The 13312-nt window shown below is 46.5% G+C and overlaps 1 protein-coding gene across 1 annotated transcript; it reads left to right on the plus strand.

Moving 5' to 3' along the window:
- Positions 1-8902: 8902 nt before the first annotated feature.
- Positions 8903-10756, plus strand: Lipt2 (lipoyl(octanoyl) transferase 2). Its single transcript, XM_021217468.2, has 2 exons — positions 8903-9373; positions 9799-10756. Exons 1-2 carry the CDS (start codon positions 8908-8910, stop codon positions 10026-10028), a joined length of 696 nt encoding a protein of 231 aa, XP_021073127.1. The 5' UTR covers positions 8903-8907; the 3' UTR covers positions 10029-10756.
- Positions 10757-13312: the final 2556 nt, after the last annotated feature.

The following is a 13312-nucleotide window of genomic DNA, read 5'->3' on the forward strand; positions in this document are numbered from 1 at the left end:
ACAACTCTGTTGTTGCAAAGCTGGATGAGTGTCTGTAGTTCGGGAGGCCATAGGCATTCATACTAAGGATATTCTGACCGGAGCTGAGCTGCCCACCCCTGCTCATTCAACCCAGGCCGAGTCCTTTGTGATCTACAGAGCAAGGCAGGCAAGTGGTAAAGAAAATCACTGACCTTATGAAACTTAAACAAATGCTTTCTGTGACGCGCATCAAACGGCATCGTTTTGAAAAGATTTTATTTTCATTTGTAAGTAGGCCTATGTGGGAGGAGGCGTTACGGCTGTGTGCACACAAGTGCACATGGAGGGTAGAAGACAGTGAGCGCCAGATACCCTGGCACTGGAGTAACAGGCAGCTACAGGTCTGCCCAGTGTGGCTGCTGGAAACTGAACTCGGATTCCTTGACAAGAGCAGTACACGCTCTCAGCCACCAAGCCATCGCTCCAGCCCAAGAGGGCATTGTTTTGTTGAGAGAAAATTTTCTGAGTACAGACTGCTTTAGCCAAAGTATTTTGAAGTTTACACACTCATAGCCCTGTGTTCAGCAAGACGCTCTTACCATGTTTCTCTGGGCCAATTCCTGAAAGCTCTTCCCTCTAACCGTGCGGATGGCTGTTTGACTTTCGCTTGGCATAGAAGCATCTTATGGATCGTGTCCACTTCCTGGCGCTACCCTAGTTAATGAAGCACTATCTGGCCCCAGAATGCTCCCAAACACAAAGGTGCCAGACATCAAAGGGACAGGGCAGGGGAGCATTTCCCAACCGCCTGTTAGCTTTCACTTATCGGCGTTATTATCAAACTGGAATAAAACATTAGAAACGTTTTCATGGATAAGTTCAGGTCCTACAGGAGTCCCCATAAAGCAGGCTTTGAGAAACTATGTTCTGATCTTTTCCAGAACCCCAGGCTGGCTTTACCTGAAGCACTGCAAAGCAGGGCCGTGGTGCTGTGAATTGGAGTGGCAGTTATCCCGAAGCGACTGAGTAACTCTATACTGTCCTTTCCCCATTATCTGTTGGCAAACTTCTCCTTGCATTTTGAGTAGATTTTTCTGGAAACCTTTTCTGGCTTCCACAAGTTGAGTCCTCTGCACCCCTATCTAACACAACACACTCAGCCCCGCAGATTGTAGGCAGGATTATTCCTTCCACTTCCTGGCTGCCCCTCCTCAGGCCCCACCCCCACCCCAGTATCCCCTCTCTACCCGGGACTGCAAGTTCCATGAAGGCAGGGACAAGGGACTGAGTCAGTTCATTTGCCAAGTCCTCACTTCCCTATGCAGGAGTAGGCTCCGGAAGGAAATGAATGAATGAATGAATGAATGAATGAATGAATGAATGAATGAAGTTCGCTAGAATGTCCCTCCAAATTCTCTGTCATCTTAAGAATATTTCTTTTCTCTCTCCAACTCCAAGTTCGATCTCTGCAAGAACTTGAAAAGAGCTGTGCTTGGGCGATGAAAACTCCCCCGTAGGGCAAGAAAGCCATACTTTGCTCTGGAGCAGACCAGAAGTGCAAATGGGGACAATCACTTGCCTCGGGGCACCCAGGTCAGCCGTAATTGCCTCAACCCAGAAGTTGTGTGACAGCCACTTCAGTTTCTTCCGGGGCATTGTCTGTTACTTATGCAGTTAGCTGTTTTTGGTAAGGGCTGCCATGGGGAAAAGTAATGTTCCTGGTGACCTCACCTCCCGGTGGCACTGTTTTGGGAACAAACTGGATTCTCACGGTTCTCCCAATGGTGGCGGGGTGCCCACTTCGGACAAGGTATTTTTCATACTGGAAAGAAACAAAGATAGCGTCAGCCCTCATTTTTAATTTCCCCAAGCAGATGAAATCTAAAATCTCTTTGTTTCACTTTTCAGTTTCTAACGCTGACTTTTGTCCTTGGTGAAGTGGAGCAGAACTGTGGCGTTAGGGGCAAGAACCAAAAAGCCCCAAACAGAACAAAACCAAACAAAAAAACCCTTTACGTATATATTTATTTCTAGACATTTATTTTTGCAACATGGGCCAAAATGGACATCCTGAAACCTCCGCCCACCTTACCTCCTTAATATAGATACCTCACTTCTCCCATGGCCCCAAACACGAGTGTCATCGTCATCCCTGACCCCGGACATCCTTCTTCCTTCCAGACCGGGAGGCAGCTCGCCTCCTCATGCCTGGCCTTCCCAGTGGGCCATCCTGGCTTTGACCTCACAACCACCAGACCCTCGTTCAACATTCAATCACTTCCGCTCTCAGCGCCCTGCCAGCTCTCCCTTGCCCTGGTTTTCCGCCCTGGAGCCCGTGGGAGAGAGAAATCTAGACGGGAAGAAGAGGAGAACGTAACCCCACAATTGAGTGTTATTTATGAATCTACATCACAGCAAACTATAGACTATATGCTAAGACACATACATTGACATAAATTTTATGAAAATTAAAGAGACATAATAAATTATATTTCTGTTTCACCATTTAAGTCACTACCACTTTGTCTTAGTTAGGGTTTCTATTGTTGGCATGATCAAAGGACTTGGGGAGGAAAGATTGAATGGTTTTAAGTAAGACAGTGGTGTGATGTCATATAAATAAAGATCTCAGGGTAAAGACCTTTAAGTGGCCTTTGGGGCTCTCCATGGTCTGGTCTCATTTCACAACAGCAGTATGCACCTTTTCTTCATTTCTTCAGTCAATGCCCCCAACTCTTCACACAGGCTCTTCTCTGTGCCAGGGGTGTTTCTTGGCAGCATCAGTTTGGCCTTCAGCCTCCTCACAGGGACCTTTCTGCGGACATTACCTCAGATTGCTCTCCCAGTTCCCCTCTATCACCCCTGCTTGGTGATTTTCCTTTCTTTTTGATCGCCAACAAATTGATGAACTTCCTGGCTTAGCCAAAGAAACAGGGACTGTTACAGACATTATTCGAGCATCTACTTCACTGTCTTGCACAGTGAATGTAATACATATTGTCAGGAAGACAGACAAGGTTTTGAGCATCTCTGTGTCAGCGCTTCATTAACTAGGATAGCGTCAGGAAGCAGACATGGTCTGTAAGATGTTTTTCTGCCAAGTGAAAGTCAAACATCCATTCTTGCACGGTTAGAGGGAAGAGTTTTTAGGAATTTGACCAAAGAAGCACAAGAGTTTCTTGCTTCACTCAGAGCTATGCATTACGTAAACTTCAAAATACTTAGGCCAAAGCAGTCTGTACTCAGAACATTTTCTTTCAACAAAAACAATATCTTCTTGGGCTGGAGCGATGGCTCCGTGGTGAAGAGTGCATTACAGACAGTCATGGGGTTTTGAAAGATCTTGGCGTCACTGTAGGAGTGAAGGAAGTTGGTGAGAGCGAGCTGGAGGGAGGGAGCTGCTGTTATGCCCGGCTGTTAAATGCCAGTGATTGAAAAAGGGAAAAATCAAGTGGTGCTCGAGGGGCAGCTCAGTGGTTAGGAGCATGTGCTGCTTTCCAAGAGGACCCGAGGTCTATGCCAAGGACCCACATCAAGTGGCTCGCAACGGTCTAGAACTCCAGCTTCAGAAGAGCTAAAGCCTAGTACTTCTGGGGCATTGTTTCTTAACTTCGGGGTTGAATGACCTTTCACAGGGGGTCCCCTAAGACCATAAGGAAAACACAGATGTTTATACTATGATTCATAACAGTAGAAAAATTATAATTATGAAGTAGCAATGGAAATAACTTATGGTTTTGGTCACCACACATGAGAAACTATGTTAAAGGGCCGCAGCATAAAGATGGGTGAGAACCACTGGTCTAGGGCACCTGCACTCAGGTGCGCATACCTATACACAGATGCATGCACATAATTAAGCACAGCAAAAATAAATATTTTATACCAAGGAGTGCTTGCTGACAGGAGCCTGATACAGCTGTCTCCTGAGAGGCTCTGCCACATCCTGACCAATACAGATGGAGATGCTCACAGCCAACCATCAGACTGAGCACAAGGTCCCCAATGGAGGAATTAGGGGAATGAAAAGAGCTGAAGGAGCCTTATCTGGCATCAGTGGGAGGGGAGGCCCTTTTGTCCTGTGAAGGTTTGATGCCCCAGAGTAAAGGAATGTTAGGGCAGTGAGGCAGGAGTGGGTGAGTGGGTGGGTGGGGAAGCATCATCATTGAAGCAAAGTAAGGGAGGATGGGATGGGGGTTTGCAGAGGGGAAAACGGGAAAGGGGATAACATTTGAAATGTAAATAAATAAAATATCCAATTTTTTTTAAAAAGAAGAAAATAAATATATTTAAAAAAAAATAATGCAATGAGGGTAGATAGTTGGCTCAGTTCCCAGCATCCATATGATGGCTTACAACCATATGTAACTCCAGTTTCAGGCTGTCCAATACCCTTTCTGACCTCTGTGGGCAGCAGGCATGCATTGGTACACCTGTGTACACTCAGGCAAAACGTTCATATACTTAATATAAATTATTCTAAATTATTTTTTAATCAAGCAAGTTTAATTTCAAAAAATGACTTAAAGGCTGATACAGGGAGGGAAAGGCTAAGAAGGGGATCTTCTGAGTTCCCTTCCTGTACCTCAGCCATCAACTCTAAATGACGGGCACTGTGTATGATTTGATTGGGAAATGGACCATTACTACAAACCAATTTCAGTTTATCTGTAAGAAAGAACAGAAGAGGCCCAACACGACTTGGTGACTCTATAACAACGTCACTGTTCCAGCTTTGGTCCTTGATAGAACCTGAGGATGGTGCCAACTGTACTGAAGACCAGGAGAATTAAGTCCCAGGTCTTACTGTATGCCCCAGATAGTTGTGGGACAGAGATAATGGTCACACTCCATGGAGCAGGGATGAGATTCCGTTTGGAGGCATGCAGGCAGCATGCACACTAGGGTTCAAACCATAGGGGACTCTAGGGCATGATGACAGAACTGTAGGCAGCAGCCAAGAAGGCAGACTGTTCTGCTTTGTACTGTAGGCTAGGGTCAGGGGGATGTACAGATGACATGTCCTGTTGACGAAGAAGATGTGTTTCCTGACCCTTTAGGGCAAAGTTCATGGCTCCCTTTTCTTTGTGTTGCATTGTTGTTGTCTGTGAATGGGTCTATCTCTGCCCAGAGATTGGTAGCTTCTTGAAGACAGGGACAAAAAGTGCACTTTCATTTATTTTATTTTGTGAGTTTTTTTTTTTTTTGAGACAGGGTTTCATGTAGCTACCCTCCAATTAGTTTGTAGCCCCAATTGACCTTAGTTCCTGAGTTCTCCCCTAAATTTCTGAAGTGCTAAGATGATAGATATGAGCCACCATATCAAGAAAAATCATATTTTGAATCTCTGTCACCTACTATTGGATAGTAAAATGTGAGGGTGGGACAGTATTTCATACAGCAACTCCATTCCCTTCATACACTCGGCTTCCTGTGGTTATCTATCCACTTACGCAGCAAACATTTTCTGCCTATTATGTGCTAAACAAGAGGTGTGTGTGTGTGTGTGTGTGTGTGTGTGTGTGTGTGTGTGTGTGTATTTAAAGATCAATTAGAGAAGGTTAAGATCATGGACTCTAACACTTGACCACCTAGAGGTGAATCTTTTTCCTTGCTACCTTCTGGTAGTCAACGGTAAGCGAGTCAGTCAGAGTCTAGAAACGGTTTCCTACTACTGTTCTGTGAGGACAGGAATCGCATCTACTTTATGGATTATTAAAATATTGCTCACATCAGATTGTCCCCTACTCCATTCTTCAGTTTGTTCCTTGCCCTGAGAGACACTCCACTTTACAAGCAGCACTTGATTCCATTTTGATTGCAAAAAGAAGCAGGATGACTCCGCTCTTGTTAGGTATTTAAATAACACCATCTGTCTGGTACCACCCCCAAGCCACTGACAGACAAATAATTTATTCCCAAAAGTAAAAAAATACAAAACAACAACAACAACAAAATGTACCACCCTGTAAAGTTATCAAAGTAAATTGGGGCTATTGGAATGCATGGCATATTAAAATCATATCAGGAAATCCAGACCCAAGAATGTATCAAACACTCCAAATAGAGAAAAGGGTGCAACACCTTTGCCTGAACCCCACAAAGAGGAAGGAGTCTAACACTGTGGTGACAACCCATCCTCTGTCCACCTGGCATATGCCTGGAAAGACCACAGGCAGAGAATGTCCAGCTGTCCTGGGAACGTCCAACTGTCTCGAGAACTGCAGCCTGAGCTTATGCCCCACTGCCCATCTGCCCATCTGTGTCTGCCTATTCATCTGCTGGACCTGATCTTTCACTTCACCTCTGTGACCTCCACAGTCTCACACCTTGCCTGAGTGGCTCAACCTGACCGTGAAGTTTGACTTGACTCAGCTACCAGTGACCAGTGCCTTCAGCTGGGTTCATCAATACCTTATCTAACCACCCTCGGTGACTCTCTTTATATCTGACCTCCTTGGAACCTCCTGAACTATGTGCTCTTTAATCCTTTGTGGCCGTACAGCAACCTACATGTATACATACTTACACATATATTTACTGTGTGATATGTAGTGTGTGGTCTGAGAGCTAAGATTAGTAGTTAATATTGAGATAAAAGAACCTGTGTTTGCTTTGGCCAGCTATCAAGGGAAATTGGGAATATAAACAACAGCCAACACACCAATGTAGCTTATGAATTTATTGTTATTAAATAAATTCTCACATGTAGTAAGAGTAAATGTATCCAACTATATTTCTGACATAGCATTCTCATTACAGATAGTAAATGCATTGATGATTTTAAAGTTTTTAGAGTGTCTAACACATGACAAATATCATCTAAGTACTAGCTATTATCTGTGCTCTAGAGCCATGGGACTGGCAAGGGGCAGGAAATGAGTCCAGTCCAGGATAACCTAGGTAGATTAGAGTCAACAGAGGTTCAGATGTAGTGTTGAGGGAAATAGGAGGGGGGCAGGCTGGGGAGGGAGACTCTGGGCTGAGCCTGGTGGGTGTAGATTGGATTCTGCATGCTACAAGTAAGAACATGTTTTACAACGATGACAGCCTTAGGTTCTGAAAATTTGGGATCATTTTAGGGGCTTGGAGGGTGTCATTGAACTGAGACCCTTCACCAAGGCACATGGCAAATGATTTAACCAGTTGTTCTTTTATTCTGCAAATATCTACTAAGGCCCTATAGGTGTCAGACGCTAGTTAGGGTAGATGAGGACCCAAGAATCAAACTGTGTGTTACTATCCCATAGGAGTGCAAATACACAGTGACAGAGATAGAAAATGACCCTGATCCCTGGCTTTCCTGCGGTGCAAACACACAGTGACTGAGACAGAAGATGACCCCAATCCCTGGCTTTCCTGTGTATTCTGCTTCACACCAGGACAAGTATTCGGCAGGAACACTGAGTTCATCTTGTACAGGAACCAAACCGTTGCAGTTACTTTCCCCACCCTACACAGAATTACTAATAAGATTTAGGTGCTCTGGAACAGGGCCTTATGTTTCCCAATGTCTCTTCTTCTCCCAGAGCCTGGAGCTTTCTTAATGTTTATTTTTTAAAACCACATCCTCACGTTGATGACTCACAATAACTTTTGCCCATGCCAGTCTGTCTGCCTTATTAATTCTTGGCACCGAGCCTCATTCTGGTTGGTATACTGTTCTTCCTCTTTCTGCTTCCTGGCCCACCCACACTCAGTGTTACTGGAGCTATTAACAGTCAAAGTCCATCCCAGCACTTAGGAGGCAGAGGCAGGAGGATCATCTGTGATGGAAGAGGTAGGGGAGACCCTGCATGGCGGGTGGGGGTTCAGAGAATGAGAGAGGCCACAGTGCAAGGATGTAGGCTCAGGCTTTAGGCTGATATCTGAAAAGGAAATAAAGAAAGGGGGGGGGGGAATCTAGTGGTCAGTGCAGATCTGAGCTCATGTTCCAGGTCAGAGTACTGCACCAGAGACACGCAGTGTGCTTAGAAACAGGGACTGGTTATTTAAAAAAAGGAAAACCACTCCCAAGAACGGGAGTGAGCTAGTGGGCTAAATAAAAGCCTTGGGGACTGAGGGCTCAGGACCTTTATAAGACGGTGACATGACACCTACCTCTCCAAATTGTAGTTCTGGGGAGTTTTCTGGCACATTCTCTGTTGTATGAGGCTCAGGTCAGGAAGGGTTTCTGAGCCAACCGGTTTCTTTCACAAATTAATCTTGATATCCTGGCTTCCCTGTTCTTCCCTCGGCTTCTGGGACCACTGGGTTGCCTGATGATCACGCTGGGGCTCCCTTCAGAGATCAGGGCTTCATAGCGGAAGCAATTCCTACAAAGGTGACAGTGCCTTCCCAGGAGCAGCTTGTTTTTGTGACCCATCTATGTAGGTCATGTATTTCTGCCCATGTGCTTTAATCTAGAATAATTCTAATGGGTCAGGCCAGACTCAAAGCATTCCTGGGGGACAGCTAAGGAAAGAATCTAATGCAACTGTTCCTCTGCTCAACTACAGCTTCTGCCTAATCCTGTTTCTTTCAAGTCTTATATATCCTGAAGTACCTGCTACGTCCCACACCAACCCACAATAAACCTCTCTGCACACTAGTCTCTCTTTCAGTTTTCAAGGAACTCGACATATTACTGAATTCTGTTTTTCTTTCCATCACCATAAAACTTTAATATTAGCTTATCAGCGGTGAACATCTAAGCTTCCAGGATTGGATCTTCGTTTCTCCAAATGCTCTGCGCTGTGCGCTCCAAGTTCCTGCAGGACACAGAACATACTAAAGAATGATTATTGGAAAGAATGGGTGGTTAAGACCAATTCTGCTGGACTTCTGGTCACACAGGTAGGCGGGAACTGAAGCTCCACTCTCCCGCTGTAGCTCAGGGGCGTGGCCCCGAGTTCCCGCCCCGAGACCCGCCAGAAGGCGGGGCTCACGCACGCCGCCTCCCGCGCGATGTCGCTGCCTGTGGTCCGGCTGGCTTGGCTTGGGCGGGTGAACTACTCGGAGTTGCTGGCGTTGCAGGAGCATTGGCTACGGCGGCTACAGGCAGACCCTCGCCCTGGGACCCTGTCGGGGACCAAAGCGGGCGTGCTCTTGGTCTGCGAGCCAGCGGGGCCGGTATACACCGGCGGGCTGCGCGGTGGCCTGACACCCGAGGAGACTACGCGGCTGAGGGCCTTGGGCGCCGAGGTGCGCGCCACCGGCCGCGGCGGCCTGGCCACTTTCCACGGCCCGGGCCAGCTGCTCTGCCACCCGGTGCTTGACCTGCGACTCCTAGGCCTGCGCCTGCGCACCCACGTGGCGGCGCTGGAGGCGTGCGCCGTGCGTCTGTGCGAACTTCGGGGCCTGCAGGGCGCCCGCGCGCGGCCCCCGCCCTACACTGGCGTCTGGCTGGGCGAGCGCAAGATCTGCGCGATCGGTGAGCGCGCCCGGGCGGAACCGGGGCGGAGCCGGGGCAGGGCCAACCTGGGGAGCTCTGGGCTGGACGTGAGCTCTGGGCATGAGCCACTGACCTCCCTCATGGAGCTGAGACAGAAAAGTCCCTATAGTTCAGTATGAATTGCCAGGCTACTTCCTGTGACTCACAACGGGGAACAGGATGCCAAAATTTAGAACTTCCAATGCAAACGCAATTCTTGTGTTAAACGAATCTCGAAAATAGGGGCAGCCAATGTATAACCACAGCCCCAACTGCCATTGACTTAGCCCCCAACCCCAGTCTGTGTTCCATCCAGGTTCCAAGGGATTCTGCCCAGGCCTCCTTACTTTTCAGCACTAGAGGGATCCTGAGACCCCAAAGAAGGGAAATATAGCTATGCTAAGACATGTTGGCTTGCCTTGCAGGAGTCCGCTGTGGAAGACACATCACCTCCCACGGTTTGGCTCTGAACTGTTCTACCGACCTCACGTGGTTTGAGCACATTGTGCCTTGTGGACTGGTTGGGACTGGAGTCACTTCCCTGAGTGAGGCACTTCAGAGACTTGTCACTGTGGATGAAGTAATGCCATCTTTCCTTGTGGCTTTCAAGGAGACTTTCAAGTGCACATTAATCTCTGAGGACAGCCCCAGCTGAAGGACATTCTTTCACCTTAGCCTTGGAATGATGGGTCTGCAATAGAAAGCTCCTAGTCTGACTGAGTCCCTAGAACTACTGTGATTCACTGACCATGACAGGTTCTGAGCAATTGCTTCCTGTATCTCCTCACTTACCTCAGACGTCATTATGAAAATACTATGAAAAGTCACATGCTCCATAAAGCATCCCGTGACCATTAACACCTGTTAATGGAGACACTCCAGTGTTATTATCAACTGCCATTTCCTAATTACTTGCTACTTTTTCAGTGCTAACAGCAGTTGTATCAGTTGTATCTAACAACAATTTTGGCTGTTAGGTCTTTTGAGTTCTGTGGGAACCAAATCTCTGTGAGGCCCAGGGAAGTGATAAAAGTTACTTCATTCTCAAAAGACCTGGGTCTTTCTTCAATAAAGGGGAAAGCCTCTTCAAAAAAACAAAATAGTTTCGCCTTTCTGGGTTGAGTGCCTCAAGTTTGAAAATTTACCTATTTTTGCTTGAGATAGACAGAGATGGGTTAGAGGCTTCATAAAGACAAGGGTACTCCCTCCATTCATACAAAGGCTATAGAGGAAAGATTTTCCTAAATGGGATCCCTAGATCTGTGTGCATGTCAGGTCTTCTAAGAAGCAGAAAATTTGTGATTCAAGACAGCCAAGGAACACATTACCTCAATTCTTTTTTTTTTTTTAAAGGTTTATTTATTATTATACATAAGTATACTGTAGCTGACTTCAGATGCACCAGAAGAGGGCGTCAGGTCTCATTACGGGTGGTTGTGAGCCACCATGTGGTTGCTGGAATTTGAACTCGGGACCTTTGGGAGAGCAGTCAGTGCTCTTACCCGCTGAGCCATCTCACCAGCCCACCTCAATTCTTGTTCATCAGGGATTTGGAAGAAATGGACCTAGGTTGGTTGGAGTCTTACCAGAGCTTCCTTTTAAAGGTGTCAGTTGTCATTAGAAGGCTTAACTGTTGCTGGAGTTCACTTTTCAAAATGGTTCACTCCATTGTGCTTGGTTGTTGCTTCTAGTTGTCTATGAGAAGCCCCAGTTCCTTTCCATGCAAACTCAATAAAAAGGCTTTAATGGTTCTAAAACATTTGCCTCAATTCACTTAAAAAAGCTTTTTGAAGCAGTATGACATTAATATTTCATAGTTTTACTGTCTTCAACGATTCAGTGTATGCTTTATGCTTTCAAGAAGTCTCACTTGACTACCCGCCCCCTATTTAAGGATGTGCCTGAAGCCATGCTGCTTTCATTTACTTGATTTTTGACAATGGTCTCAGGTAGCCCAAACTGACCTAGAACTTGCTATGTAGCCAAGGCTGACCTTGAACTCCCGATCCTGTATGAGCACCGGCCTGTGCTATTCTGGGTCGTAGAGGATAGCTACCTGGTGGCTGATTGAATTGACCTTCCCGGGCCACACCTTCACAGCATAAAGCAGTGTGAATGCTTCTGCCTAGGCGAGAGAGGAGTCACGTAGCCTAATGGTGGGAGCACACTGAGAATAATATTAGCACAGAGTCAGTGCTCAGGACCTGCTCTCATTATGATTGTTACATTCTATTCTCTGCTGATTATTTTTTTTTTGGGTGGGGGGGAGTTGGTTTTTCAAGACAGGGTTTCTCTGTGTAGCTCTAACTATCCTTGAACTCACACTGTAGACCAAGCTGGCCTAAAATTCAGAGATCCACCTGCCTCTGTTCCCCTAGCGCTGACTTGCTGGCTTAAAGGTGTGCGCCACTGCTGCCCTGCCTCTGTTGCTTTTCTTAAGGGAGCTATCCCCAGGTCCTGTGGCTTTGCCTCATGGCAGTAGGGCCTTTAAGAATAGTACTGTGTGGTGGCACACGCCTTTAACCCCAGCACTTGGGAGGCAGAGGCAGGAGGATTTCTGAGTTCGAGGCCAGCCTGGTCTACAAAGTGAGTTCCAGGACATTTAGGGCTACACAGAGAAACCCTGTCTCAAAAAAAAGAATAGAACTGTGACTGTCTTGTTTCCTTCATATCTCTGGCAAGCAACTACTGAGCCTGGCATACAGGAGACCAGCCATAAATACTGAGTAGAATTGAACTGTGTAAAGAGCCTCCCATTGTGGGCTGGGAGATGGCTCAGTAGATAAAGCACTTGTTGTGGAAATCTGAGGATCTGAGTTCAAGTCCCAGAACCTACATAAAAACTGGCAGGCACACAGTTAGGCCGGATAGTTTTAAGTCAGCTTGATACTACTATCCAGAGTCATGTTAAAGGAAGGTGCTAAAAATGAGAAAATGCTTCTTTAAGATCAAGGCAAGCCTGTAGGGCATTTTCGTAATTAGTGATGGTTGGGGTGTGAGGAGCACTTTTTCGGTGATGCCATCTGTGGGCTGGTGGTCCTGGAGTCTGTAAGAAAGCAAGCAAGCTGGACAAGCCATGGGGAGCAAGCCAGCACTAGGCACCCTCCATCGCCTCTGCATCAGCTCCTGCCTCCAGGTCCCTGCCCTGTTTGATCTCCTGCTCTGACTCCCTTCAGTGATGACCTACAATATAAATGTGTAAGCCAAATAAATTCTTTCTTCACAGCTTCTTGTGGGTCATGGTTTTACTGCAGCAATAGAAACCCTAAGTAAGACAGAAGTATGCATCTGTAAACCCAGAATTCCTGTGGTAATATGAGATGCAGAGACAGGAGAGACACCATAAACCTGCAGGGTCAGCTGGCCTGGCTAATGCAGTGAAGACAACAAAAGATATAAGATGGGGCTGGAGAGATGGCTCAGAAGTTAAGAGCACTGACTGCTCTTCCGAAGGTCCTGAGTTCAAATCCCAGCAACCACATGGTGGCACACAACCATCCATAACGAGATCTGATGCCTTCTTCTGGTGTGTCTAAAGACAGCTACAGTGTACTTACATATAACAGTAAATAAATCTTTGGGCCGGATTGAGCAGAGGTCCTGAGTTCAATTCCCAGCAACCACATGATGACTCACAACCATCTGTATAACTACAGTGTACTCATATACATAAAGTAATAAATAAATCTCTAAAACAAAACAAAACCAAAAACTGTAAGATAGATGGTGTTGTCCTCTGATCTACACACACACACACAAATCCACACACGCTTACACACAGACACAAGCTTATGCTCACAGTCTCCCATGCTGCCCACCTGTGCACCAGCTCTTATGTGTCCCTTTAGGTACATGTTAGGGTGCAGGAGTCACCCCCTAAACCATACAAGCATCAATCTCAGTCAGAAAGGGCTGGTTTATTGAATACACACCTTCATT

Source organism: Mus pahari, chromosome 1 (genome assembly GCF_900095145.1).
Source record: "Mus pahari chromosome 1, PAHARI_EIJ_v1.1, whole genome shotgun sequence".
In the NCBI taxonomy this organism is placed as follows: Eukaryota; Metazoa; Chordata; class Mammalia; order Rodentia; family Muridae; genus Mus; species Mus pahari.

What these genes read in the sequence shown, in the direction of transcription:
- Lipt2 (XM_021217468.2), top strand. Translation starts at nt 8,908, where the DNA reads ATGTCGCTGCCTGTGGTCCGGCTGGCTTGGCTTGGGCGGGTGAACTAC. An exon ending in GCGCAAGATCTGCGCGATCG is followed by an intron (nt 9,374 to 9,798) that starts GTGAGCGCGCCC and finishes CTTGCCTTGCAG; the next exon opens with GAGTCCGCTGTGGAAGACAC.